The 26,150-nt window shown below is 50.0% G+C and overlaps 1 protein-coding gene across 1 annotated transcript in view; it reads right to left on the bottom strand.

The window, feature by feature from the left end:
* Window positions 1–5,948: 5,948 nt before the first annotated feature.
* Window positions 5,949–26,150, bottom strand: part of LOC131588523 (zinc finger protein 883-like) — a 90,433-nt gene continuing 70,231 nt past the window's right edge. Inside the window, exon 3 of the mRNA XM_058857418.1 lies at window positions 5,949–6,704. Coding sequence (XP_058713401.1) covers window positions 6,188–6,704 — 517 coding nt within the window. The 3' untranslated portion in view covers window positions 5,949–6,187. The remainder of the gene's footprint in view (window positions 6,705–26,150) is intronic.

Here is a 26,150-nt window from a genome sequence, read left to right on the forward strand (position 1 = left end):
GAATGGTGGTTCAGGGGGGTGTCGGTGCCAGATGAGGGGGTACACGGGGGTCCCGGTGCTCGGAAAGGGGATTGAGGGGGGTCACAGGACTCAAAATATGGCTCAGGGGGGGTTCCCCTGGCCGGGAATTGAGGTTTAGGGTGTTCCCGGTGCCCGGAAAGCGAAGTTCAGGAGGGTCCCGGTGTCCGGGAATTGCGGTTCAGGGTGGTCCCGGTTTCGGGGGGTCCCACTCACCTCTCGGCGGGCCGCTCGAGTCCCCCAGGATCCCCTGCAGCCCCAAGAGGAGCCCCAAAAGGAGCCCCACAGGCAGCGCTGGACCCATCGCGCTGCTCCGCTGCGGCCCCGGGCACAGCTCTGGTCCCTCCCGCCCACAGCTCTGGCCCCGCCCACAGAGCCGCCTCCTGCCCCGCCATTGGCGCAGCTATTTCCTGCTCGCCAATGGCAGCCCGGTGTGTCAGTGACGTCACCGGGCGCCGGGCAGATCCCGGGTTCTCAGGTTAGGACGCGGAAGAGGACGAGCCCGAGGCGGGGCTGGGGGGAGGGGACAGGGGAATTCCAGAGAATCCCTCTGGATCCCTCTGGATCCCCGCTGCGGCCGCCCTGGAGCCCTCTGGGAACCACCTGGGACCCCCTGGGACCCCGCTTGAGAAAGCGCCGGGTGTGGAGAACTGGGGGGACTCGGAAATTTGGGAGATCTGGGGGTGCAAAGGTGAAGGAAAAGGGCGGCTCGGGGGTCTGGGAAGGGCGGGATGGCCGGGAACGGGGGGCGGGGGGGTCCCAGAACACGGGAAGGGGGTCCAGGAGGGGGTTCCAGTCCCGGAGAAGGGGGTGCAGGGGGTCCCCATGCCCAGGAACGGAGGTTCAGGGGGTCCCGGGGTCAAGGAAAAGTGGGGGCTGGGGTCTCCGAGAGGGGGAGGGGCGGGAAAGGGGGTGGGGGGTGCTGGAGATGGGGCTGCAGGGGGATCCCCGTGCTGGATATGGGGGTACAGGGGGGTCCCGGTGTGCGAGGATGGAGGGTTTGGGAGGGCTCCAGTCCCGGGTTCGGGGGTGCACGGGGGTCCTGGTGCAGCGGAATGGGGGTTCAGGGGGTCCCGCTGCTGCATAAGGGGATGCAGAGGGGTCCCGGTGACCAGGAAATGGGGTTCGGGGGGGGGTCCCTTCCTGGTCATCGGGGTTCAGGACGGTCCGGGTGCCAGATAATGGCTTGGTGGGGATCCGGTGGTGGGAAAGGGGGTGCAGGGGGGTTCCCGTTCCCAGGAATGGGGGGCTTAGGGGGTCCTGGTGCAGCGGAATGGGGATTCAGGGGGTCCCGATGCCCAGGAAATGGGGTTCAGGGGGTCCCTTCCCATGTTCCGGGGTTCCAGGGGTCCCAGTGCCTGAAAATGGAGGTTCAGGGGATTCCTGGTGCCCAGAAATGGGGGTTCCGGGAGGTTTCCATTCCCGAGAATGGGGGTTCAGGGAGTTCCAGGTTCCAGATAAGGGGGTGCAGGGGTTTTTGGGGGTGGGGAAGGGGGTACAGAGGGGCCCCGGTGCCCCGAAATGAACGTTCAAGGGGGTCTCTGTGCCCAGGAAGGGGGGTTCGCCCGGAAATGGAAGTGCAGGGGTTCCCGGTGCCCAGGAATTGCGGCTCAGGGGGGTCCCGGTGCCGGGGGCAGTGCCCGGTCCCCGGGCAGATCCCGGGGCCGCAGCCTGGGAGACGCGAAAGTGACCGGGAGAGCGCGGGGAGGGGACAGAGGAAACCCTGGGAATTCCCCTGAATCCCCCCTGGGATCACCCAGGACCCCCCCACAGGATGCGCAGGGGGTGGAGAACTGGGGTGACACAGAGATTTGGGGGTCTGGGTGTGTCCAAAGGTCGGGAAGCAGAACCGGGAGAGCCGGGAATGGTCCAAGGTTCAAGGAAGGGGCTGGGAGAGGCGCGATGGGGGATCCAGGGGGTCCCTGTGACCACGAAAGGGGGTCCAGGGGTCCCTGGGGTTGAGGAGAGCGGGGTCTGGGAGCTGGGAAAGGCAGGAATGGGGGTCCAGGGGGTCCCTGGGTGACGGGAAAGGGGGGCTGGGGCGGGGAGAGGCGGGCGGATCCCGGGGACGCAGTTTGGGAGACGGGAAAGAGAAAGTGACCGAGGGAACGCGGTGGGGGGAGGGGACGCGGGGAAAGGGGAATTCCAGGGAGTTCATCTGGATCCCATTGGATCCCTGCTGAGACCCCCCGAGACCCCTGGGACCCTCTGGGACCCCGTTTCGGGAAGCGGCGGGAGTGGAAAACGGGGTGGAGACGGAAATTTGGGAGATCCGGGGGGGTCCAAATGCCGAGGAAAAGGGCGGGTCGGGTCTGGGAAGGGCGGGATGCCCGGGAATGAGGTGCAGGGGGGTCCCAGTGCATTGGAGGGGGTGCGGGGGGTTCCCAGTGCCCGGGAATTGGGGTTCAGGGGGGTGCCGGTTCCAGATGAGGGGGTACACGGGGGTCCCGGTGCTCGGAAAGGGGATTGAGGGGGGTCACAGGACCCAAAATGGGGCTCAGGGGTGTTCCTGGTGCCCAAAAATGGAAGTTCAGGGGGTCCCGGTGCCCGGGAAATGGGGTTCAGGGAGGTCCCTTCCTATGTTCCGGGATTCAAGGGGTCCCAGTGCCTGAAAATGGGGGGTCCTGGTGCCCAGAAATGGGGGTTCCGGGAGGTTTCCGTGTCCGAGAATGGGGGTTCAGGGAGTTCCAGGTGCCAGATAAGGGGGTGCAGGGGTTTTTGGGGGTGGGGAAGGGGGTACAGGGGGTTCCCTGTGCCCCGAAATGAACGTTCAAGGGGGTCTCTGTGCCCAGGAAGGGGGGTTCGCCCGGAAATGGAAGTGCAGGGGTTCCCGGTGCCCAGGAATTGCGGCTCAGGGGGGTCCCGGTGCCGGGGACAGTCCCCGGTCCCCGGGCAGATCCCGGTGCCGCAGCCTGGGAGACGCGAAAGTGACCGGGAGAGCGCGGGGAGGGGACAGAGGAAACCCTGGGAATTCCCCTGAATCCCCCTTGGGATCACCCAGGACCCCCCCACAGGACGCGCAGGGGGTGGAGAACTGGGGGGACGCAGAGATTTGGGGGTCTGGGGGCGTCCAAAGGTCGGGAAGCGGAACCGGGAGAGCCGGGAATGGTCCAAGGTTCAAGGACGGGGCTGGGAGAGGCGCGATGGGGGATCCAGGGGGTCCCTGTGACCACGAAAGGGGGTCCAGGGGTCCCTGGGGTTGAGGAGAGCGGGGTCTGGGAGCTGGGAAAGGCAGGAATGGGGGTCCAGGGGGTCCCTGGGTGACGGGAAAGGGGGGCTGGGGCGGGGAGAGGCGGGCGGATCCCGGGGACGCAGTTTGGGAGACGGGAAAGAGAAAGTGACCGAGGGAACGCGGTGGGGGGAGAGGACGCGGGGAAAGGGGAATTCCAGGGAGTTCATCCGGATCCCATTGGATCCCTGCTGAGACCCCTGGGACCCTCTAGGACCCCGTTTCGGGAAGCGGCGGGAGTGGAAAACGGGGTGGAGACCGAAATTTGGGAGATCCGGGGGTCCAAAAGCCGAGGAAAAGGGCGGGTCTCGGGTCTGGGAAAAGCCGAATGCCCGGGAATCGGGGTTCAGGGGGGTGCCGGTTCCAGATGAGGGGGTACACGTGGGTCCCGGTGCTGGGAAAGGGGATTGAGGGGGGTCACAGGACCCAAAATGGGACTCAGGGGGGTTCCCCTGCCCGGGAATGGAGGTTTAGGGTGTTCCCGGTGTTGGAGTCTGAAATACAGACTGTGTGCCCTTGCTTTTAATGTTTAGTTCTGGGATTCAAGAGAACACTGAATTTCATATTATATGAAATTCATGAGCATGTTTTCATAGTGATACATGAAAACAAATGTTAAAGTTAGATAAGAAAGGTAGGTATGTAGATTAGAAAGCTTCTTAAATCACTGGGTGAAAAAGTAGTTTAGAGAACAGGAGACAAGATGGAGGATTTAGGGTGTTGTCTCTTGTCCTTCTTCTTTCTTCTTCATGTTCTTCTCCTAAAGGTTTTTGGGTAGTAGTTAGTAATTGGATAGAAAATGCCGCAGTGCATCACAGAGGTGATGGGTCATTGGGTCATTAAGAAAAATAATATACGTGCCTATTGTTAAATGGATAAAAATAGGTATAAAGATAAAAGAACGGCGTAGCTCGGGGCCATTTTGTGTATCAGACATGAAGTGTGCCACAAGGCCTTGTTTGTACCATCAGAAGAAAGAAATGTTCCAAATTGCAAAGATTAACCTTGTAACCAGCCTAGAGAGACCTGTTAACTTTTGTAAGGATCCTACAATAAACACGAGAAACAAGATTCTAAGGAGCTCGAGAGTTTACTTCAAATAATGAGAATTGAGATAAGTGGAACTCCCCACGAGGGAGGATCCCAGAAGAATTCAGCCCAGAGGAGGCTGGGGAATTAGAGAAGAACTGTATTCACAGAGAATTCAGCCCAGAGAAGGCTGGGGAACTATAGAAAGCTGTATTCACAGAAAGTTCAGCCCAGAGGAGGCTGGGAGACTATAGAAAGCTGTATCTACAGCGAATTCAGCCCACAGAAGGCTGAGAGACTAGAGAAAAGATATATCCACAGAGAACAGAGCCCAAAGGAGGCAAAGAAAAGAGAGACAGAGGTAACAGGAGGAGCTGGAAGGAGATTGGGGATTGGAAATCAGGGATTGGGATGAGGTTGGTTGTGCTGGGAAGAGACTGGGAGGGTTCCTGATGAGTCCTGGTGGGGCTGGGAAGGGACTGGGAGAGGGTTTGGGGGTCCTGGGGCAGTGGGGAGAAATTGGGAGGGGGCTGTGGGATCCTGAGAGGAACAGGAGGGGCTCTGGTGGGTCCTGGGGAGGCTGGGAAGAGACTGGGAGTCATTTACCAAAACAGTGATATTGATCCAGTATCAATATCAATCTGTTAATGGACAAAAAACCTCTCCAACAGTTTAAAGTTACAAAGTGGATGTTTAATCACAGCACTGGGCGAGTGCAGGAGTCACCCCTTAATACACACTGCAAGTTGACAAAAGATTCCAGTGTCTATTTATTTACAAAAGTCTTAAATATCCAAAATACTAATACGTAAGTATAATGTTAACACCTCCCGTGCTCCACTTTGGATTAAAATGCATGGTAATCAGTTTAAAATGTCATTACACCTGCGTTGTTGGCTGTGTAATTTGAGGAGGGGGTCGTTTTGGTGAGGAGGGGTCATCAAGAGATGAAGGAAAACCGCTCTTCCTCACTCTCACCTTTCTACCTTTACAATGGCTGACATTACAAATGACATTTGGAACAACTCCAGTTTCCTCCCTTGTGACTTTGAAATGGGTTTCCAGATGTAAGGTCTGTGATCTTCCTGAACCCATTGATCAGTTTCTCTTCTCTCATTATAAGTACAGCTGAACAAACATACAATGAAAAGTAATTTTTTACCTAAGACCAAGATTCATTATCTCAAATCCTGCTTCTCACTTAATCATTAACTTGAACTAGTTCCAGCAAGGCCTATCTCTAGCTAAGATCTCCAATTTTTCTAAAATTCTTAATTGTTTAAAATTAGTGACTCCAAAGGAGGTTTCAGAGGGTCCTGGGTGGACTGGGGGAGACTGGGAGGGTGCTTGGAGGGGCTTGGGGTGTCTGTGAAAGGTTTTGGAGGTCCTGTATTTTGCAGATGCCCCAGGGATGCCATGAAACACCACCCACAGCAAGATGCCGAGGGGATCAGGGAATCCATGTTGGGCTTTGTCTTCCTGGTGCTGGGGCTCGGATTCTGCCTGTGCAGGAAGGTGAGGGGGGTCCCAGGGGTCGTGTCCTCCCCCGCCACAGAGCCTGTGTGCTCCCCTCTGGGCCCCCCAAGCCCAGTGTCACCCCCTTTTCTCTGCCCACACAGCTCCTGAGGCAAAAGGTTCTTGAGGACTGAAAGTCAACAATTCCCATTGTCATTCTGTATCCTGTTGGATTTTCATTCCCCTGCTTTCATCCAGATGCCCACAGGGAGCCAGGAAGATGTGGAGCCTCCCAGCCAGGTGTCTTCCCAACACGGATCACCAGGACCACGGATCACCAGGGCTCTGCCCAACGGGGGTCACTGGGGATCATCCAACGCCGATCCTCCCATGGGGGATGGAGCTGGAGCAGCGCACGAAGCTCTTCCCGCACTCGGGGCACTCGCAGGGCTTCCCTTACTGGTGCCTCCGTTGGTGTCGGGCTAAGTTAGATCTCCTGGAGAAGCTCTTCCCACACTGGGGACACTCGTAGGGCCTCTCCCCACTGTGGATGCGCCGGTGGACGGTGAGGTGGCCGTTGTACTGGAAGCCCTTCCCGCAGTCGGGGCAGCGGAAGGGCCTCTCCTCTGTGTGAATCCGCTCATGTCTGAGGACATTGGAGCTGGTCTGAAACCTCTTCCCACACTCGGGACACTCGTAGGGCCTCTCCCCAGTGTGGATGAGCTGGTGTGTTCTCAGGCCAGAGCTCTGCCCAAAGCTCTTCCCACATTCCAAGCAGGTGTAGGGCCGTTCCCCTGTGTGGATCACCTGGTGTGTCATCAAGTTAGAGATCTCTCTGAAGCCCTTCCCACATTTCCCACACTCATAGGGTCGTTCCCCCATGTGGATCCTCTGGTGTTTCCAAAGGCTGGAGCTCCGGCTGAAGCTCTTCCCACATTCCCCACACTCGTAGGGCTTTTCCCCAGTGTGGATCCTCTGGTGCTGGAGCAGCTCAGAGTTCCACCTGAAGCCCTTCCCACATTCCAAGCACTTGTGGGGCTTCTCCCCCAGCTCTGAGCTCTGGCTGGATCTCTGGCCGTGTTCCTGGCACTGGGGGGATTTTTCCTCCTTGCAGCTCCCTGGGCTGGGTTTGCAGCCCCTCCTCGTGCGGGATCTCCAGGGCTTTTCCTCCTTCTCTTCCATCTGGACACGGTTTGGGAAGGAAAATTCCTGGTTAGGAGGAAAAAAGAGAGGAGAGCGCCTTGGGCTGGGGGTTGCTCCTTGCCCAAGTTCATCTCAGAAAGTCATTGGGGATCTTGTGTATGTAAGAATCTCTAAAACACCAAGCCCAAACATCCTCCAAACATCAAAACACTGATCAAAAACTACCCAAACACCAAATTCAGGCAAAACTCCCTCCAGAACAGAAAGATTCAGCCCCTGCAAAAAAGCAAACCAGCAACATTTATCCCAATAAAACTCAGAAACACCAAGATTCAGCCCCATCAAAATCATGGATCTCTCTGTCCAGTCACCTGCTGACGGTGGGCAGGGCAACACTCCTGGAACTGCACATACAGGGAGGGTGGAACCTTGTGCTGCTTCCTCTTCCTGCTCCTCCTTCTCCTCCTGTGTCCCAACTCTTGCTCACACTCCTCTTCCTCCTTCTTCTGTAAAACCCGAGATAGATATTTTGACCATTTTGTTCATCAGCCCTGCTTCTCCTTCCCTTCTCCTCCTGCCCCCAGGCCCAGCACCCACTGCCGCCTCCCTCTTCCCCCCCAGTCCCACAGCATCCCACCGCAGGGGCACGGATGGAGCTGGGCCAGCTCGGCCTGGGGCAGCGCTGGGCTCTCGGCCGCTTCCGCCCGCACTCGCTCCCCACTGCAGCCGCTCCCGCCACCACAGCGCGGGGGGGCCCGGCCTTGGCGCTCCCCCCTCCCACCTCCCCAAATTCCCCTCAAGGGGGGCGCCAAGGCCCGGGGGAGAGGGGCGCAGCTGGGCTCCAGCTGGGGAACGCTGGCAGCTGCGGCTCTGCCTGGACACTGATGAGTCATCAGCGCCGCGCGCTCTGATTGCCTCAGCCCTGCCTGAGCCCTGCGCCTGCACCAAGGGGGGACACCCTGCTCCAGGGGGGATGGCCCCAAAACGGGGGAACCCCAGCAAAGGAACAACAACAAAGGCTCTTTACAAACTGATCCCGTCAACCTCACGGCACATAGGGCCAGGGACGTGGACATAAGGAAGTGACAGGAGGAGCCATCAGTTGCATAAATGTTATGAATTGATGACACAGACTGCTGCTCAGCCAAGGTCCTGCTAAATTCATCAACTTCCAGAAGAACAACAAAGACTTAACGCAGCCATCAATATCGTTAGCTATACAAAAGTGGGGTGCATATTAAGGGGGTATGTAGGAGGTGCATTGGGAAGTCTGTACCTCTCCAGGACTTCAGCCAAAGGGGAAAGGGAGAGGGAGATGTGACCAAGAAAATTAGGATGAAAAGGAGGCTGTGTCTGCCAAAAACAGGAGAGACACCATGGAAATTATCCCATGGCCTCTCCCTTTTTTATAAATGAAATTACTGTTACAGGACTCCTCTGTCTTCCTTGTGGACAGAAACCTCTGGGGATGTCAATTTTTCCACACACCTTGGGGCTCCTCCGCAATTCCTTCCACCGTCCGGGCCGGCGGGCACTGAGTGCAGCTGAAGGTGCCTCACCCAGTTTGGGGGATCGGCTCCCTCGGCTGGCGGCGGCACCGGGGATTGATTGGGTACCCGAGAGTGAGCAGGAGACAGACGAGGGACGGATCAGGGGGGCTCTCAAGAGTCGGCAGGGAGAGAGCACTGAAAATCTCAGCAGTGACTACAGTGGCATCTTCGGGGAGTAAACATGGCAGGGCACCCAGGGAGGGGACAAAAGGGAAAGCCACAATGGGGTCCCAGCAAAAGGGATGAGGATCCCAAAATATCTCTCAAGGGTCCCTTGGGAGCATGTGGAGGTCGTTTGCACATTCTCCCAGAGGGAATTAAGGACACGGACACCCAGGGGGGCAATAAGGGAAGTCCAGAAGGGATTTAGACAACAGGGGATGGATGGGGTTGGTGTGCTGGGAAGGGATTGGCTGAAGGGGAGTGTGCAGGAATGTCCTTAAGGCAAGAAGCAGCAGGAGGAATCTATGGGGTAAGAAAAAAGATGATGGAAAAGAAGAGGAAGAGAAAACCACTGAGGATTGGGATGTTTTTCAGAAGGCTCTTATCATCGGATCCTTTGTATCCCAGTTTTCCAGGACAGGAAAAGAAGGAGGTCAGGATTTCAGGGGGTTTCTCTGAGCTGGGAGCGGCAGGAGCGGGCGCAGAGCTGCGGCACCGGGAGCACGGGCTGGGGGCCTGTGGGGAGCTGTGGGGCCGGGCCGGGGCTGTGGGGCAGCCGGGGCTCAGCGCCGGGCGCTGCCTGACCCCAGCACCCCCCGGGCAGGGCCGGCAGTGGCCCCCGGCCCCCAGGAGGCTGCGGGACGCCCCGGCCGCTGCCCGGCCCCGTGGAGCTGCCGGCCCTGCCCGCCGGGGGGGCCGCCTTTGGACACTGCGGCAGGACAGGGACCGGCTCTGGGATATGGGCTGGGGAGGGGAGCCTCAGCACAGCCAGCACCAGGAAGGAACAGCTCAGAAATGGGGATTAGACCTGCAAGGATCCAGATGATCTTTTAAGAATCACAAGCACCTGGCACAGGCATTGCCCTCCTGGCCAGGGGACAGCCCACCCAAACAGCCCCTGGCAAGGAATCAGCCTTCCAGCTGCAGGGCACAAGGACACTGCAAGCACAGACAGGAGCACCCTCAGCACCAGCAAGTCCAGCCCTTGATGGACACGGATTCTTAGCGGTCTCACAGCTCCCATTCCACCAGGGACCCACCACACTGCAGCCCTTGGGAACATCCAGGGTGGCTCTGGATCCAGAGGAGACCTTTCCTGATGGACACAGGGGCCTCTCCATCCACTCAGAATCTTACACCTAAAGGTGCTAGGGAATATTTTAATTATTAAGGCACTAAGTGGGAAAGATGAGTGGGTGTGTTTTATTCAGCCACTATTAGCAGATGTGGGGCATAGGTTTGAAATGCAGGAATTTTTATTTGTTCACAATTGTGATTGTAATTTACTGGGAAGGGATTCGATGGCTAAATTGGGAATGCAAATTAATGTTGCAAAAGGTGATACAGAGGCTGGTTCTGTTGTACCTCTGTGTCAAATGTCTGGCAGAGCCTAGGCTGAAGTGAACCCACAAGTGTGGGCAGCCCCAGGGAAATTGGCAAAATTAGATATGGAGCCTCTCCAAACTTCCCTGAAGCAACCAGGACAAGAGGTGTCGAAAAGCAATCCCCTGTTCCAAGGGAGGGAAGGAAGGGCTCACAGCCTGTCTGGGAGTCCTGCTCAAGGCACGGCTGGGGGAGCCAGGGATGGCTCCCTAGAATGCTCCTGTCCTGCCAAACAAGAAATCCAATGGAATCCACAGAATGCTGCAGGACCCAAGAAGAAGAAACGAGATGATGAAACCGAGGCACCCCACACTCTCAGATCCTTACACCATCCTCAACCAGGGGCCCTCCTCACACTGCTGCCATTCACAACTTGATGCAAAAGATGCTTTCTGGGGATCTGCCCACTTCCACAGGATGCAAACACAATTCTGCCTTGGGCTGGCAACAAGAGGTAGAAGGGAAAATGCTCAAGACATGGACGGTCCTTCTGCAGGGATGCACGGAAGCACCGGCCTGACTGGGGCAAGCCTTGCAGGAAACATCAAAGGAATTGACCTCACCCCCAGGGACTGGCTTAATGCAGGATGTGGATGACTTGCTCCAGTCAGAAAAACAAGGAGAAGAGGGAGAGGAAGCCTCTGTGAAATGGCTTCATTTTCAGGCGAAAAAGCAGCTTTGAGTATCTGAAAAAAAAGAAAGGGCAAATGGTAGAGAAAATGGTTAAATATTTGGGACATTTTTTGACTGAGGGACTGTGGTGTATTGATTCAGAGAGGGTTCAGGCAATCTCAGAAATAATGTTTCCCAGGACAAAAATGGAGCTGGAACAATTCTTAGGATAACTAAGGAACTGCAGAAGCTGGACTGAAGATTCTTTGTTCTAGCCTGAGCATTGTGTGACTTTCTTAGCCCCAGATAGCCTCAATGTTATGCAGTGGACATAAGAAAGAGAAAAAAACTTAGCAAAATTAAAAAAATAAAATGATTGATGCCCCAGCCATGGCTCTTCCAGACTCAGAAATCTGAATTGGAAGGGAATATTAAACAGGCCAGCCCTGAGCCTGCACTGAAGGCAACGCAGCAGCAGCCAGGGCTCCCCAGCGGGGGAAGCCCCTGGGCCTGCCCACAGATCCTCTGCTCAAATCCTCGGCCTGGCCACCCTCCTTTGCCATCTCCAGCCACTGCGGGACAATCCTTGCTCTCACTCTTGCAGCTTCAGCCCTTTCTGTGCCTGCCCTCGCCACAGCTGCTGGGGAAGGCACCGGGACAATTCCACTCTGCCTCTCAATTACACTCACACTCTGCCCTGCCTGGGATTAGCTGCTGCCAAAATAGACCAACTTTAAAATGGCTTCAAATCTTATTTATCTGGTCACACTAGGTTTGTCTTTGCCTTGGGGAAAGGAATTTTAATCTTTCTTTTCCACCACTCAGCAGAGATGTGTTTAACATTTCAACAGACTGCATAAAGGTAACAATTGAAATTTTAAATCGCTGGGAATGGGAGGATATAAAGTGTCTAAAGAAAAGGCACAAATTGCCTGGCAGACTGTGATTTATCTGGGGTGTGAAATCTCACAAGGGCAATCTAAGCTCGGTACTAATCGTATTCAAGCCATTTGTGCCATTCCAGAACCCCAGAACCTGCATGAGCTGTGAGTTTTCCTTGGGATGACAGAGTGGTACCACCTGTGGATCATGGACTGTGGACTAATTCCAAAACCCCTGTATGAAGCCCAGAAGACACAACCGCTTACCTGGGGCAGACCACAGAAGGAGGCCTTCCTCAGACTGAAGGAGGCATTGACAACAGCTCCTGCGTTAGGATTGCCTGATCTACCCAAAGATTTTCAGCTGTTTGTGCATGAAAGATCACACCCAGCACTGGGAGTGCTGACCCAACATTTGGGAAGCTGGAAAAGGCTGGTAGGCTGCTTTTCCAAACAACTTGACAACGTGAGTGCCGGATGGCCTTCATGCCTGCGGGCAGTTGCAGCCACCGTGATGCTGATCCAAGAAGCCAGGAAACTCACGATGGGTAGACACACAGATGTCTATGTGCCACACATGGTGACCACTGTTTTAGAACAAAAGGGGGCCATTGGCTATCTCCAAGCAGAATGATGAAATTCCAGTTAATCCCAACTTTGCAGGATGATGTCACACTAAAGACAGCTAACCTTTTGAATCCAGCTTTGTTCCTTACCAGCAAACACATCTGCCCAACGAGCAGAACTGGTTGCTTTAACCAGGGCATTAGAGCTGAGTGAAGGGAACGAAGTAAATATCTGGAGTGATTCAAAACATGCTTTTGGAGTGGTGCATGTACACAGGGCACTGTGGAAAGAAAGAGGACTGCTGTCTCCTCAAGGCACACACATTAAACATCAAGATGCAGTCCTGCAATTAATAAAAGCAGTATAAAAGCCGGAGCAAGTAGCAATCATGCACTGCAAAGCTCACCAATCAGGAAGCTCCAAAATTCATGAGGGAAATCGGAAAGCAGACTGGACAGCCCGACAAGCTGTTCGAGAAGTACAAACTGCAATGGCATTGATACCTTTAAAAACGAATGTATCTCAATTCAATTTACCCCCAGAACCAAAATGTTCAATAAAAGATGTGAAATTGGGACGCTCACTGAATGCATAGATGTTGTAGTTGATAGCTTGAAATGTATTTTTCTCATTTTTTAGTTGTGATTTTCCCCCCCCCAGCTTCACTTTCTCCTAATTGTTTACCTGGCGTCAAGTTACCATGGTTACTGAAGTTTCTCTCCTCAGCACCACGGTGAGAGGCCGGATAGAGTAAAGAGAAGACCCTGCTGGCATTTCCAGCTGCTTGAAGTTTCTTTAGCCCAGGAAAGCACGGGGTTAGGAGAAGAGAGACCCTTCTTTCCAACACGGAAGTTTGTAACTTTGTTTTCCTGTCCCAGAATGCCTCTGAGCTATGGAAGCTGAGAGAGCATGCTTACCTTGCCTTCCCTTTCTTTCCCCCCTGTGTTGCCAGGAAACCAAGCCCCCCCTCTCTCCCCCTCTGTCCCTCTGTGGAGAATACTCGTACACCTCTGTGGGCATTTGAAGAAGTTGGTGTCTGTTATTTCTTATCTTGATGTGTGTAACCTTGATTTGTAGAAAGTTTGTAAGATGTACTAACTGAGAAAAATAATTGGTTCTTTCTCTGATGTTCCCACCCTCCGAGAAACCCTGTTAAAAGAAACCCCCCAGACCCCAAATCCTTTGTCTCTCGTCCTTTGGATTCCCCTTCACAGAAATAAACTGTGGAATGCAAACCAGAGAGAGAGTCCCCCCCTGATTTCTTTACTCGCTCTATAGACTTGAATTCTTGAAGAAAATCAGTGAACCCCACAAACATATGCTGGCTCGAAACTCGAGTGAAGAGAAACCTCATCACTGAGCTAGCCGGGCCACACTCGAGAAGATCGAGTCAGATGACGCCCAGAACGTGAGGCTGGCCTGTCCCACAATAAAGGGGACAGAAGAGCCACGGAAGGTGAGATTCTGACCACCGCTGGGACGACATCTACCCCAGAAGCGTCTCTTCGCTGTTCTAAGTGGAAGACGTGTTGGGGAGAAAAGCAAGAACCCCTGTGCACCGAGGGGCTGCTTTTGAGAGCGAGACAACGGCAGGAGCATTCTGAAGACTGAATTCCCCAAAGGGGGGAAGTGGTGAAGAGGGAGTGGGTGAGAGAAGAGTCCCATCCCAGGTGAAACTTCTGGATGCAGAGCAGTTTGGAGCCGTTGGTGAAATAGCTGCGATGGACAGGTGAGATCACAGAGATGGGTGCAAGACTGTCTGTAGCACAAAGGGGGATTTTTAATCAAGTGATTGGCATTTTGCAAATTGGAGAGAAACCATTTTCTAAGAAAAAAGTGAAAAAATTAGTGAATTGGGTTTTTTTAAATTTTCCTCAAGTGTCTCCTGCAGATGTAACTTCTGTTTCCTTTTGGAACAGAGTGGGGACAAAATTGACTGAATCTGTGAATGCTGGAGATAGTTCAGCAGAGAAAGTAATCCATTTGTTTGTTTTGATTAGACTAACCCTTATTGAGAAAGAAGAAAAAAGGTTGTTCAATTTTAACCCTGATAACCCTGTTTCTTTACCTCAACCCTGTTACCCTAAGCTGGGGGAGTCCTCTCAGCACCCCTGTTCCAGGAGCTCTGGCCAAGCTGTTGGAAACCTTTCCCTAAAACCCATCCCAGCTCCCTCTCCTACCCCTCTTTATCCTAAGCATCCCTCTCCTTTTGTTCCTGGTGATCTTTTGGGTACACAAGATGGAGGAGACCACATGGTGAGTCTCCCCCCAAGTGTTACACAAAGGGCCCAGGAACTTCAAAATGGTGGTGAGCACATGGTCGACCCCCAGGTTGCTTCTTCTTCCCACAATCCCTTTGTTTCCCCTCCCCCCTTCAACCCTTTCCTCCCTCAAGACCTCCCCCCTCCTGGTCCTCCAGACCCTCCCTCCTCTGCCTCCGCCCCACCCCTCAGGGGTGTCTCCCTCCCAAGGCACCCCACCCCTGACCCCTCCTATCCCCCCTGCAACCCTGCCTGCCCTCTCTCTGCTGCTGGCTCCCAGGTCACTCCCTCCAGCTCACACAGTGTGGAGAAGGGAGGGGGTGAAGGGACAAACCAGGAACAAAGGCCTGCCTTCTTTGCAGCACCTGTAACTTCTGGGAGGGGAGGAGCATTACCAGAATGGAATGCAATGTCATTTCGGTTGAAAATGGAATTATGTAAAGCAGCAAAAGAGTTTGGAAAGGAAAGCCAATTTTTTAAAAGTCTTTTAAAGGCAACCCTCTCCTCCAACCAGTTCGTCCCCCATGATTTGAAGGATTTGTTTTCCTGCCTTCTATCCCCAGGAGAATATTTGCTCTGGGAAGGGGCTTGGAAAAGATTGTTGAAAACCCTTTTGGGAGAATTACTGAGCAGTGATTCTGAAGCTTTAGATGAAAGGGGTAAAATAATTACCATGAATCATTTATGTGGGGAAGGTGATTGGAGCGAACCTATTGACCAGGCCCAAAATTTGCCAAAAGGAGTTAGAGAGAAAATACAGAAGGCTGCAGAGAAAGCATTTTTTAATATTCCTCTTTCTGAATCTGTTGTTCCCTATGCTCAAGTTAAACAACGTTTTGATGAAAGATTTGTAGATTTTGTGAATAGATTAAAGGTACAGATTGAAAGACAAGTGCAGAATACCACCCTGCACTCTGACTTGCTGTTGGAAATGGCTCGAGTGAATGCGAATGAAGCCTGAAAAGCACTGATTCGGGTGCTGCCGAAGGATCCACCACCGACCTTGACAACTTTGATTGAGATGTGTACGGATGTAATCAGCACTTCAATGCCAAGGACTGAGGATTCCCAAAGAACCCCAGGAAGGATTGCAGCCACAGCTGTACCTACTCTGCCATCGCCAGCCAAGCCGAAGGGACCATTCACCTGTCATCGGTGTGGACAGCCAGGACATTTTGCAAAGTTCTGCCAAGTGCCATATCCTAACAAGCAAGGGCAGGGAAACTGGGAAAAGGGAGGGGGTCCTCAGAACCAAAAAAACTAGATACACAGCGCGAGTCTATTCCGCGCAGAGACACAAGTGGAATAGAAGTCACAGGTGGAGGGAAAATTGAATGTGATAACACTCTTAAATGTGACATTTCTCACAGGTCTGACTTCTGCCACCGAAATAACACCAAGGGTTGTGAGGTTTGGAAGCCAAAATTACCTCTCAAATTGTTTACTGTGAAAGATCATTTTTTTAGATCTCGCCACTGGACGGTTGTTTCCGTTGACCCGCTGAGGGAAAAACTGACCCCCGACCTGAATTGTAAGTTTCTTGTTATTGGGGACACAAAAAACACACCCCCAGAGATTGAAATTTCTCCTGTCACTCTTTCAGCTGACTTGGATGCACTCATCCTTTTGGCACGGTGCATCAACCCACCATTCTACCTGGCACAAGGGCAAGTAATTGCTCAAGCTATTCCCATTCCATCAGGGATCCCAGTAGATGATGTAGCACCTCAGATCTACTGGGCTCAAGCAGTGGGAGAAAACAAACCCATCATCTCATGCCATTTGAAAAAAGGTAGTGAAGGCATGGGAATGACAGGCATGATAGACACAGGAGCAGATGTGACTGTCATCCCTGAAAGGAGATGGCCACCGCAATGGGAACTGCAACCGATGGTTAACCACATCCAAGGTATAGGGGGAGCCCAATTGGCCAAGATATCTAAGGAACCCATTCAGATTAGAGGACCTGATGGGAAAATAGCATCTATTCGCCCCATTGTCACGGACTTCCAGGTTCCCCTGTGGGGAAGAGATGTCATGTCCCAATGGGGAGTCCGCATTGAAATTCCGAAAACACCTCGGGATTTTTGATTGCGGCCACTGAGAAGCGCCAGACCCAAAAACTAGAATGGACCACAGATTCCCCAATTTGGATACCCCAGTGGCCGCTGAGTAAAGAGAAATTAAAGGCGCTAAACGAGTTAGTAGATGAGCAATTAGCCCAAGGCAATATTGAACCTACTTTTAGCCCTTGGAACTTCCCTGTGTTTGTCATTAAAAAGCCAGGGAAAGACAAGTGGAGATTGGTTCATGATCTGAGAGAAATTAACAAAGTCATTGTGGACATGGGACCTCTTCAACCAGGAATGCCGTCTCCTGCCATGCTTCCTCAAGATTGGGAATTGGCTGTGATTGACATCAAAGATTGCTTTTTCAAAATTCCTCTAGACTCTATCGATGCCCCCAGGTTTGCTTTTTCTGTGCCTTCCCTCAACAGAGAAGCCCCAATGAGAAGGTTTCATTGGAAATCCCTCCCTCAAGGGATGAAAAATTCACCTGTGATTTGTCAATGGTATGTTGCTGCCTTGTTATCCCCTGTGCGAGCTGAGATGGGGGAAGCCATCATCCTGCATTATATGGATGATGTGCTAGTGTGTGCCCCCCAGGAAAAACTGCTCCAGTCCACACTGGACCGGGTGACCGAAGTTTTAACAACTGCAGGACTCACCCTTCAGGAGGAAAAAGTACAAAAGATACCTCCTTGGAAATACCTAGGTCTGGAAATCACTGCAAAAACAATTGTTCCTCAGAAATTGGCTTTTAACAGCAATCCCAAAACCTTAGCCGACTTGCACTCTCTATGTGGAACACTGAATTGGGTTAGGCCTTGGCTAGGCATTGCCACTGATGATCTAGCCCCTCTTTTCAATTTATTGAAAGGGGGAGATGAGCTGAGTGCTCCAAGGACACTGACTCCAGAAGCCAAGGATGCTTTAGAGAAGGTAAGCAGCATGATGGAGAAGAGACAGGCACATAGATGCCATCCAGAGCTGCCTTTCAAATTTATTGTAATGGGGAAATTGCCACACCTTCAGGGGTTGATTTTTCAGTGGGACAAGGACCAGAAAGACCATTTGATTATCATAGAGTGGGTCTTTCTCAGTCACCATCGATCCAAAAATATTACAAGGCCACAGGAATTAATGGCCCAGCTGGTTGGAAAGGCCAGGCTGAGAATAAGAGAACTTGCTGGTTGTGATTTTTCATGTATACATTTGCCCCTAAGTCTCTCTGAGGAAGAAACCTCCTCAGTGAAGATGACCAGGGAAATGTTTGAGCACCTCTTGAGGAATCAAGAGACCCTGCAAATTGCTCTGGAGAATTTTACTGGGCAGATTTCAGTTCATGCCCCTGCACACAAATTGTTTAATTCAAAATTTAATTTGGTACCAAAAGATAAGAGGAGTCAGAAGCCCCTTGAGGCTTTGACTGTTTTTACTGATGCTTCTGGAGCATCTGGAAGGTCAGTAATGACCTGGAAGGATCCTCAGACGCAGCAGTGGGAATCAGATATTGATTATGTAGAAGGATCCCCTCAAATTGCTGAGTTAGCAGCAGTGGTTAGAGCATTTGGGAGATTTTCAGAACCATTCAATTTGGTCACTGATTCAGCTTATGTAGCAGGAGTGGTTTCCAGAGCAGAGAATGCAGTCCTCAAGGAGATCTCAAACAGAACTTTGTTTGAATTACTCTCAAAATTGATTTATGCAGTGTCCCATCGAGAACATCCTTATTTTGTTATGCATACCCGGTCGCACACGGAATTACCTGGTTTCATAGCAGAAGGGAATGACAGAGCTGATTCCCTGGCTGCTGCCCCTGTTGGGCTGGCCAGACTCCCTGACCTGTTTCAACAGGCAAAATTAAGCCATGAAATGTTTCATCAAAATGTACCAGGTTTGATTCGACAGTTTAATCTGAAACGAGATCAAGCCAAAGCCATTGTGGCCACATGTCCCCACTGTCAGCACACAGCTCTGCCATCCCTGGGTGCTGGAGTCAATCCAAGAGGACTTGAAAGCTGTGAAGTGTGGCAAACTGATGTAACACACATTCCTGAATTTGGACAGGTAAAATATGTACATGTATCTATTGATACCTTCTCAGGAGCAATTTTTGCCTCAGCCCATGCAGGAGAAAAAGGTGTGCATGCCACAAAGCACCTGTTGCAAGCTTTTTCTGTGCTAGGAATCCCTAAAGAAATTAAAACAGATAATGGACCAGCATATATTTCGAAAGTGTTTAAGGAATTTTTGCAAGAATGGGGAGTGAGACACAAGACAGGAATCCCCCACTCTCCAACAGGTCAAGCAATAGTAGAGAGAGCACACCAGTCACTCAAAACAGTTTTGAAAAATCAATGGAAAGACAAAGTAAAGTTAACACCACAGGAAAGATTATGCAAAGTCCTGTTCACTCTCAATTTTTTAAATTGTTCTATGGAAGATCAAAACCCCCCAGTAGTTAAGCATTTCTCCCCTCATAGCAAACACAAGCTCAAGGAACATCCACCAGTGTTGATGAGAGACCCTGAGAGTGGAAAAATTGAAGGTCCTTACAAATTAGTGACATGGGGAAGAGGATACGCTTGTGTATCAACACCCCTGGGTTTACGGTGGGTCCCACAGAGGTGGGTAAAACCGTACATTGAAAAACATCCCACAAGACCCCCTGATATTTCAGTGGCAGAAGTTAAAAGAACAAACAGGTATCTGGGTGGAGAAGGAAATCCGGATTCTCCATTTTACCCTGATTTTCCTCTGTTGAATCTGTTTATTGATGTGTCCGTTTAGGGGACTTTTAGATTTGGGTTCTTTTTCTCTTTGAACTGAAGATTGATGAGAGGGAGGCGATTTTTTTTTTCTTTCGTTCGGTCTCAGTTGTTTATTTTTTCTTATCAGTATTACAAGGTACAAGGAGCTATGTGCACTATGATAGAAAAGGGGTAAAATGGCTAACAAAGATCTTCTTCAAGGTCTTTTATATGTCCATTTACCCAATTAACAGATGCCAACTAAGCTATTTTTCTTAGTGACCCAATGACCCAACACCTGTGTGCTGCACTGCGGCATCCTCTACCCAATCACTTACTACTACCCAAAAACCCCTAGGAGGAGAAGATGAAGAAGAAAGAAGAAGGACAAGAGACAACACCCTAAATCCTCCATCTTGTCTCCTGTTCTCTAAACTACTTTTTCACCCAGTGATTTAAGAAACTTTCTAATCTACACATTTACACATTTCCTATCTAACTTTTACATTTGTTTTCATGTATCACCATGAAAACATGCACATGAATTTCATATTATATGAAATTCAGTGTTTCTTTGAATCTTGGAACTAAATATTAAAAGCAAGGGCACACAGTCTGTATCTCAGACTCCAACATTGATGAATTCAGCTAATGTTTTTTGTTCCTTGTTTACCTGTATTTTAGGAAGAAACCATCCCCAGCGGGGATTTTCGGGATGGCTGTCTTCTGTTTTTTGGACTGTTTTAGGGTTTTTTGCAATTGTTGTTGTTGTTTTGATTATGTTTTCTGTTTTGTAACGTTGGTGTGTTACCACCACCACCAAGTTAATTTCTCCTGCACCTCAGATAAATGCTGTGGAATTCCCAAATCCCAATACAACCCAAACCCCTTTCCCTTGGTTTGCAGAAGTAAAACCGAGTTCCCTTCCTTCTTTTAGAAAAAATTAGGGGGAGATGTTGTAGTTGATAGCCTGAAATGTATTTTTCTCATTTTTTAGTTGTGATTTCCCCCCTCCAGCTTCTCTTTCTCCTAATTGTTTACCTGGCGTCAAGTTACCATGGTTACTGAAGTTTCTCTCCTCAGCCCCACGGCGAGAGGCCGGATAGAGTAAAGAGAAGACCCTGCTGGCATTTCCAGCTGCTTGAAGTTTCTTTAGCCCAGGAAAGCACGGGGTTGAGAGAAGAGAGACCCCTCTTTCCAACACGGAAGTTTGTAACTTTGTTTTTCCTGTCCCAGAATGCCTCTGAGCTATGGAAGCTGAGAGGGCATGCTTACCTTGCCTTCCCTTTCTTTCCCCCCTGTGTTGCCAGGAAACCAAGCCCCCCCCCCCTCTCCCCCTCTGTCCCTCTGTGGAGAATACTCCTACACCTTTGTGGGCATTTGAAGAAGTTGGTGTCTGTTATTTCTTATCTTGATGTGTGTAACCTTGATTTGTAGAAAGTTTGTAAGATGTACTAACTGAGAAAAATAATTGGTTCTTTCTCTGATGTTCCCACCCTCCGAGAAACCCTGTTAAAAGAAACCCCCCAGACCCCAAATCCTTTGTCTCTCGTCCTTTGGATTCCCCTTCACAGAAATAAACTGTGGAATGCAAACCAGAGAGAGAGTCCCCCCCTGATTTCTTCACTCGCTCTATAGACTTGAATTCTTGAAGAAAATCAGTGAACCCCACAAACATATGCTGGCTCGAAACTCGAGTGAAGAGAAACCTCATCACTGAGCTAGCCGGGCCACTCGAGAAGATCGAGTCACCTATCCTGCCAAACAAGAAATCCAATGGAATCCACAGAATGCTGCAGGACCCAAGAAGAAGAAATGAGATGATGAAACCGAGGCACCCCACACTCTCAGATCCTTACACCATCCTGAACCAGGTGCCCTCCTCACACTGCTGCCATTCACAACTTGATGCAAAAGATGCTTTCTGGGGATCTGCCCACTTCCACAGGATGCAAACACAATTCTGCCTTGGGCTGGCAACAAGAGGTAGAAGGGAAAATGCTCAAGACATGGACGGTCCTTCTGCAGGGATGCACGGAAGCACCGGCCTGATTGGGGCAAGCCTTGCAGGAAATATCAAAGGAATTGACCTCACCCCCAGGGACTGGCTTAATGCAGGATGTGGATGGCTTGATCCAGTCAGGAGGACAAGGAGAAGAGGTAGAGGAAGTCTCTGTGAAATGGCTTCATTTGCAGGCAAAAAAGCAGCTTTGAGTATCTGACGGAAAAGTTCAAATAGTGGAGAAAATGTTTAAATATTTGAGACCTATTTTGACTGAAGGCTTGTGGTATATTGACCCTGAGAGGGTCCAGGGAATCTCAGAAATAACATTTCCCAGGACTAAAATGGAGATGGAATTATTCTTATCATTAACAGGGAATTGCAGGAGCTGGATTGAGGATTCTCTCTTCTAGCCACAACACTGTGTGACTTTTTTACTCCCAGATATTCTCAATGTTACGGGGTGGACATAAGAAAGAGAAAAAAACTTAACAAAATGAAAAAAATAAAATAATTGATGCCCCAGCCATGGCTCTTCCAGACTCAGAAATCTGAATTGGAAGGGAATATTAAACAGGCCACCCCTGAGCCTGCACTGAAGGCAACGCAGCAGCAGCCAGGGCTCCCCAGCGGGGGAAGCCCCTGGGCCTGCCCACAGATCCTCTGCTCAAATCCTCGGCCTGGCCACCCTCCTTTGCCATCTCCAGCCACTGCGGGACAATCCTTGCTCTCACTCTTGCAGCTTCAGCCCTTTCTGTGCCTGCCCTCGCCACAGCTGCTGGGGAAGGCACCGGGACAATTCCACTCTGCCTCTCAATTACACTCACACTCTGCCCTGCCTGGGATTAGCTGCTGCCAAAATAGACCAACTTTAAAATGGCTTCAAATCTTATTCCTCTAAATGGACCTGGTTTGCCTTTGCTTTGGGGAAAGGAATTTTAATGTTTCTTTTCCACCACTCAGCAGAGATGTGTTTAAAATCTCAACAGACTGCATAAAGGTAACAATTGAAATTTTAAATCAGCTGGGAATGGGAGGATATAAGGTGTCTAAGGAAAAGGCACAAATTTCCCAGCAGACTGTGATTTACCTGGGATGTGAAATCTCACAAGGACAGTGTTAGCTGGGTACTAATCGTATTCAAGCTATTTGTGCTATTCCAGAATCCCAGAACCTACATGAGCTGCGAGTTTTCCTTGGGATGACAGAGTGGTACCACCTGTGGATCATGGACTATGGACTAATTGCAAAACCCCTGTATGAAGCCCAGAAGACACAACCGCTTACCTGGGGCAAACCACAGAAGGAGGCCTTCCTCAGACTGAAGGAGGCATTGACAACAGCTCCGGTGTTAGGATTGCATGATCTATCCAAAGATTTTCAGCTGTTTGTGCATGAAAGATCACACCCAGCACTGGGAGTGCTGACCCAACATTTGGGAAGCTGGAAAAGGCTGGTAGGCTGCTTTTCCAAACAACTTGACACCGTGAGTGCCGGATGGCCTTCATGCCTGCGGGCAGTTGCAGCCACTGTGATGCTGATCCAAGAAGCCAGGAAACTCACGATGGGTAGACACACAGATGTCTATGTGCCACACATGGTGACCACTGTTCTAGAACAAAAGGGGGACCATTGGCTATCTCCAAGCAGGATGATGAAATTCCAGGTAATCCCAACTTTGCAGGATGATGTCACACTAAAGACAACTAACCTTTTGAATCCAGCTTTGTTCCTTACCAGCAAACACATCTGCCCAACGAGCAGAACTGGTTGCTTTAACCAGGGCATTAGAGATGAGTGAAGGGAACAAAGTAAATATCTGGACTGATTCAAAACATGCTTTTGGAGTGGTGCATGTACACAGGGCACTGGGGAAAGAGGACTGCTGTCTTCTCAAGGCACACACATTAAACATCAAGATGCAGTCCTGCAATTAATAAAAGCAGTACAAAAGCCTGAGCAAGTAGCAATCATGCACTGTAAAGCTCACCAATCAGGAAACTCCAAAATTCATGAGGGAAATCGGAAAGCAGACTGGACAGCCCAACAAGCTGCTCGAGAAGTACAAACTGCAATGGCATTGATACCTTTAAAAACTAATGTATCTCAATTCAATTTACCCCCAGAACCAAAATGTTCAATAAAAGATGTGAAATTGGGACGCTCACTGAATGCACAGAAGAATTCAGAAGGGTGGTATGTGACTACACAGGGACAAGTAGTGGTACCCCCCTCGATAATGACAGAAGTTCTACAAATTAAACATAACAAATGTCATTGGAGTGCAGAGGCACTGGTGAAATTGTTAAAACAAAGTTTAATTTCAGTACAGATGTCAACAATGGCAAAATCAGTAATGTCAAAATGTGAAATTTGCTTAAAGAACGATCCAGTGGCTAGATGACAGGCACAATTAGGGAAAATTTGGGTAGGAGTAGAACCAGGAGATTATTGGCAAGTAGATTTTGTAGAATTACCAAGAACACGAGAATACAAATATCTATTGGTAGGGGTTGACACATTTTCAGGATGGCCAGAAGCTCTTCCCTGTTGCACAAATCAAGCAAAGGAGACAGTCAAGTGGTTACTGCAAGAAATCATTCCAAGATTTGGGGGGCCTCTAGGAATATCATCAGATAGGGGCCCACATTTCACAGCCACAGTAGTGAGGGAGGTGAGTAGGTTGCTGGGAATAGCTTGGGATCTCCATACACCATGGAGACCCCAATCCAGTGGACAGGTAGAGAGGATGAATCAGACATTGAAGAGGTAAATCAGCAAAATATGCCAAGAGGCTAAATTGCAGCAGCCACAAGCTTTACCAATAGCACTGCTGAGGATTTGGATAAAGCCTAGAAGCGGGATGTCAGTCAGTCCTTATGAGATATTGGATGGGAAACCATATGAATCCCCTGAACCTAATCCAAATGTACATGTTACAGGGAAGCAAGAGGTGTAGAATTATGTTCTGTCTCTTGGAAAAGCTCGAGCTCGACTTCGGAGCACCCTTGTGTGGAACAGGCCGCTGACTCTTGAGAATCCAGTTCATGACATCCCCCCGGGAGATGAAGTGTACGTTAAAAGCTGGAACGAAGAACCATTAAAAGAAAGGTGGAATGGACCCTATCAGGTACTGTTAACTACCTTGACAGCAGTCAAAGGAGCTGGACTGGATCCCTGCATACATTACACCAGAGTGAAGAAGGTTTCCCCTGCACTGTGGACTGCACAAACTGTAGGGCCAACAAAGCTGCAGATAAAGCGGGTTTGATTGTTTCAAATGTCTAGGTTGCTGGTGACTGTAATGGGGATTATTTTATGGCCTTCACTGCCATCAGTTGGAATCACTGTTACCTTGGGATGTGAAATGCAAAAGGATCAGCTGACAACTCTTCATTTTAGAATGAAGAGGGATGTGGGGGTGCAGCCAGAAACACAAGTGATAAAAGTCTCTAATACTATTCAGGCAGAAAATGGGATGATTAGATTAATGAAAGATTTTGCCAAGATGCAAAACAGCAGCAAAATAACTGCCTGTCTGCCAATACCAAAGGCAGCAGGAGACCCAATAAATTGGGGAATTATAACATCAAAATTTCCTGAAATACAAAAGAATAAAAATGAAAATGTGAGCTGTGTATTGCAAATAGATTACGAGTACCCAAATAAGACAGTGTTTGAAAATGCTGTGAAGCCAAAGTATTCATCTAGATGGGATTGTCATGAAAATGGAGGAAAGTATGAACCAAAACTAGGCTGGGATGGGGGATTAGGGAATTATGGATGGTGTTATGAAAAGATAGCAAAGGTCATTAAAGAAAAGATTTCAGTATCAAAGTGGAAGTGTGAAGGACAGGAAGGAAAAGATCGGGCTGAAGCTTGGGACAGTGCATGGTCAATGAGTGTGCTTCAGAAATTCCAATCTATGGCAGATAGCCCTTGGTGCATTAAGTGGGAAGGCTCTGAAAATGAAACAGATCCAGGGGTATGGAACACTGCAACCAGTAGTAGAATGGAGGCAGACAAAGTGAATTGGTGGGTATGGAACAAAACTTAGGACTGTACTTCTGATGATGAAGAAATAAAACAAATGCCACCACTAGTGGTAGCTCTGCAAATTGGATGTGCCTGCAGAGGAATCAAACATAAACAAGGGGAAATAAATGACAAGATAGGACAAGTGATCCAAAAGGTAATATGGAGCACAAGTACAATTCAGAGTACAGGCCAATTTGGATGGGCAGCAAGCGATGGCACCTGGACAACACATTTGCCTGTAGGTGAAAAAGTAAAAGAGATTACTTTAGGCCTCCCCACCTTATGCCAAATTTGGAAAAGGTCCCCATTCAAGGGAGAGCATGAACTTCTGCAAATAAGGAGAAGATGAGAATTTCAGGAAAACAAAGCTGAAGATGAAGAAAGATGGCAGGAACCCTCCAGCAGTGTAAAATTTGAGTGGGCGCTGGAATCCTTGTTTGGTCCAATAGCAAATTATAACAATAGAAAGATGTTGTACAAACTTACAGGTCAGGTAGAAAGATTGGCAAGAGTTACCAAAGAGGGATTTAGAGAGCAAAATGTACAATTACAAGCCATGACTAAAATGACCCTGCAAAACAGATTGGCTTTAGATATGTTATTGTTGAAAGAACACGGAGTATGCGGGTACCTAAAAGGACAAATTGATCACTTGTTGCTATATTTTATATATTAGTAAAGGCCTGTATGCACAAACCAGCCTTTGAAATAAGTCATGATATTAAGAGCTAAAGTCCTTGAAACCTTCATGCTGAAGAGAGAGTAAAGCAAAACAATATCCCTGTGTGTAAGAGAAAAAATGTAAACTGTGTGTGTTAGCCAATAGTAACTTGCTCTGCCTGCACACCCTGTAGAACCCTATAAAAGTGTGCTAAAGATAGAAATAAAGTGGCATTCACGATTACTTCTGTGAAGACTGGTGAAGAGCTGGCGGTCTCTCAATAATCACTGCTGCATCCACATCCCAAATGGAACTGCAGATGTAGAACACGACATTAATCCATTAA

Source organism: Poecile atricapillus, chromosome 26, assembly GCF_030490865.1.
Source record: "Poecile atricapillus isolate bPoeAtr1 chromosome 26, bPoeAtr1.hap1, whole genome shotgun sequence".
In the NCBI taxonomy this organism is placed as follows: domain Eukaryota; kingdom Metazoa; phylum Chordata; class Aves; order Passeriformes; family Paridae; genus Poecile; species Poecile atricapillus.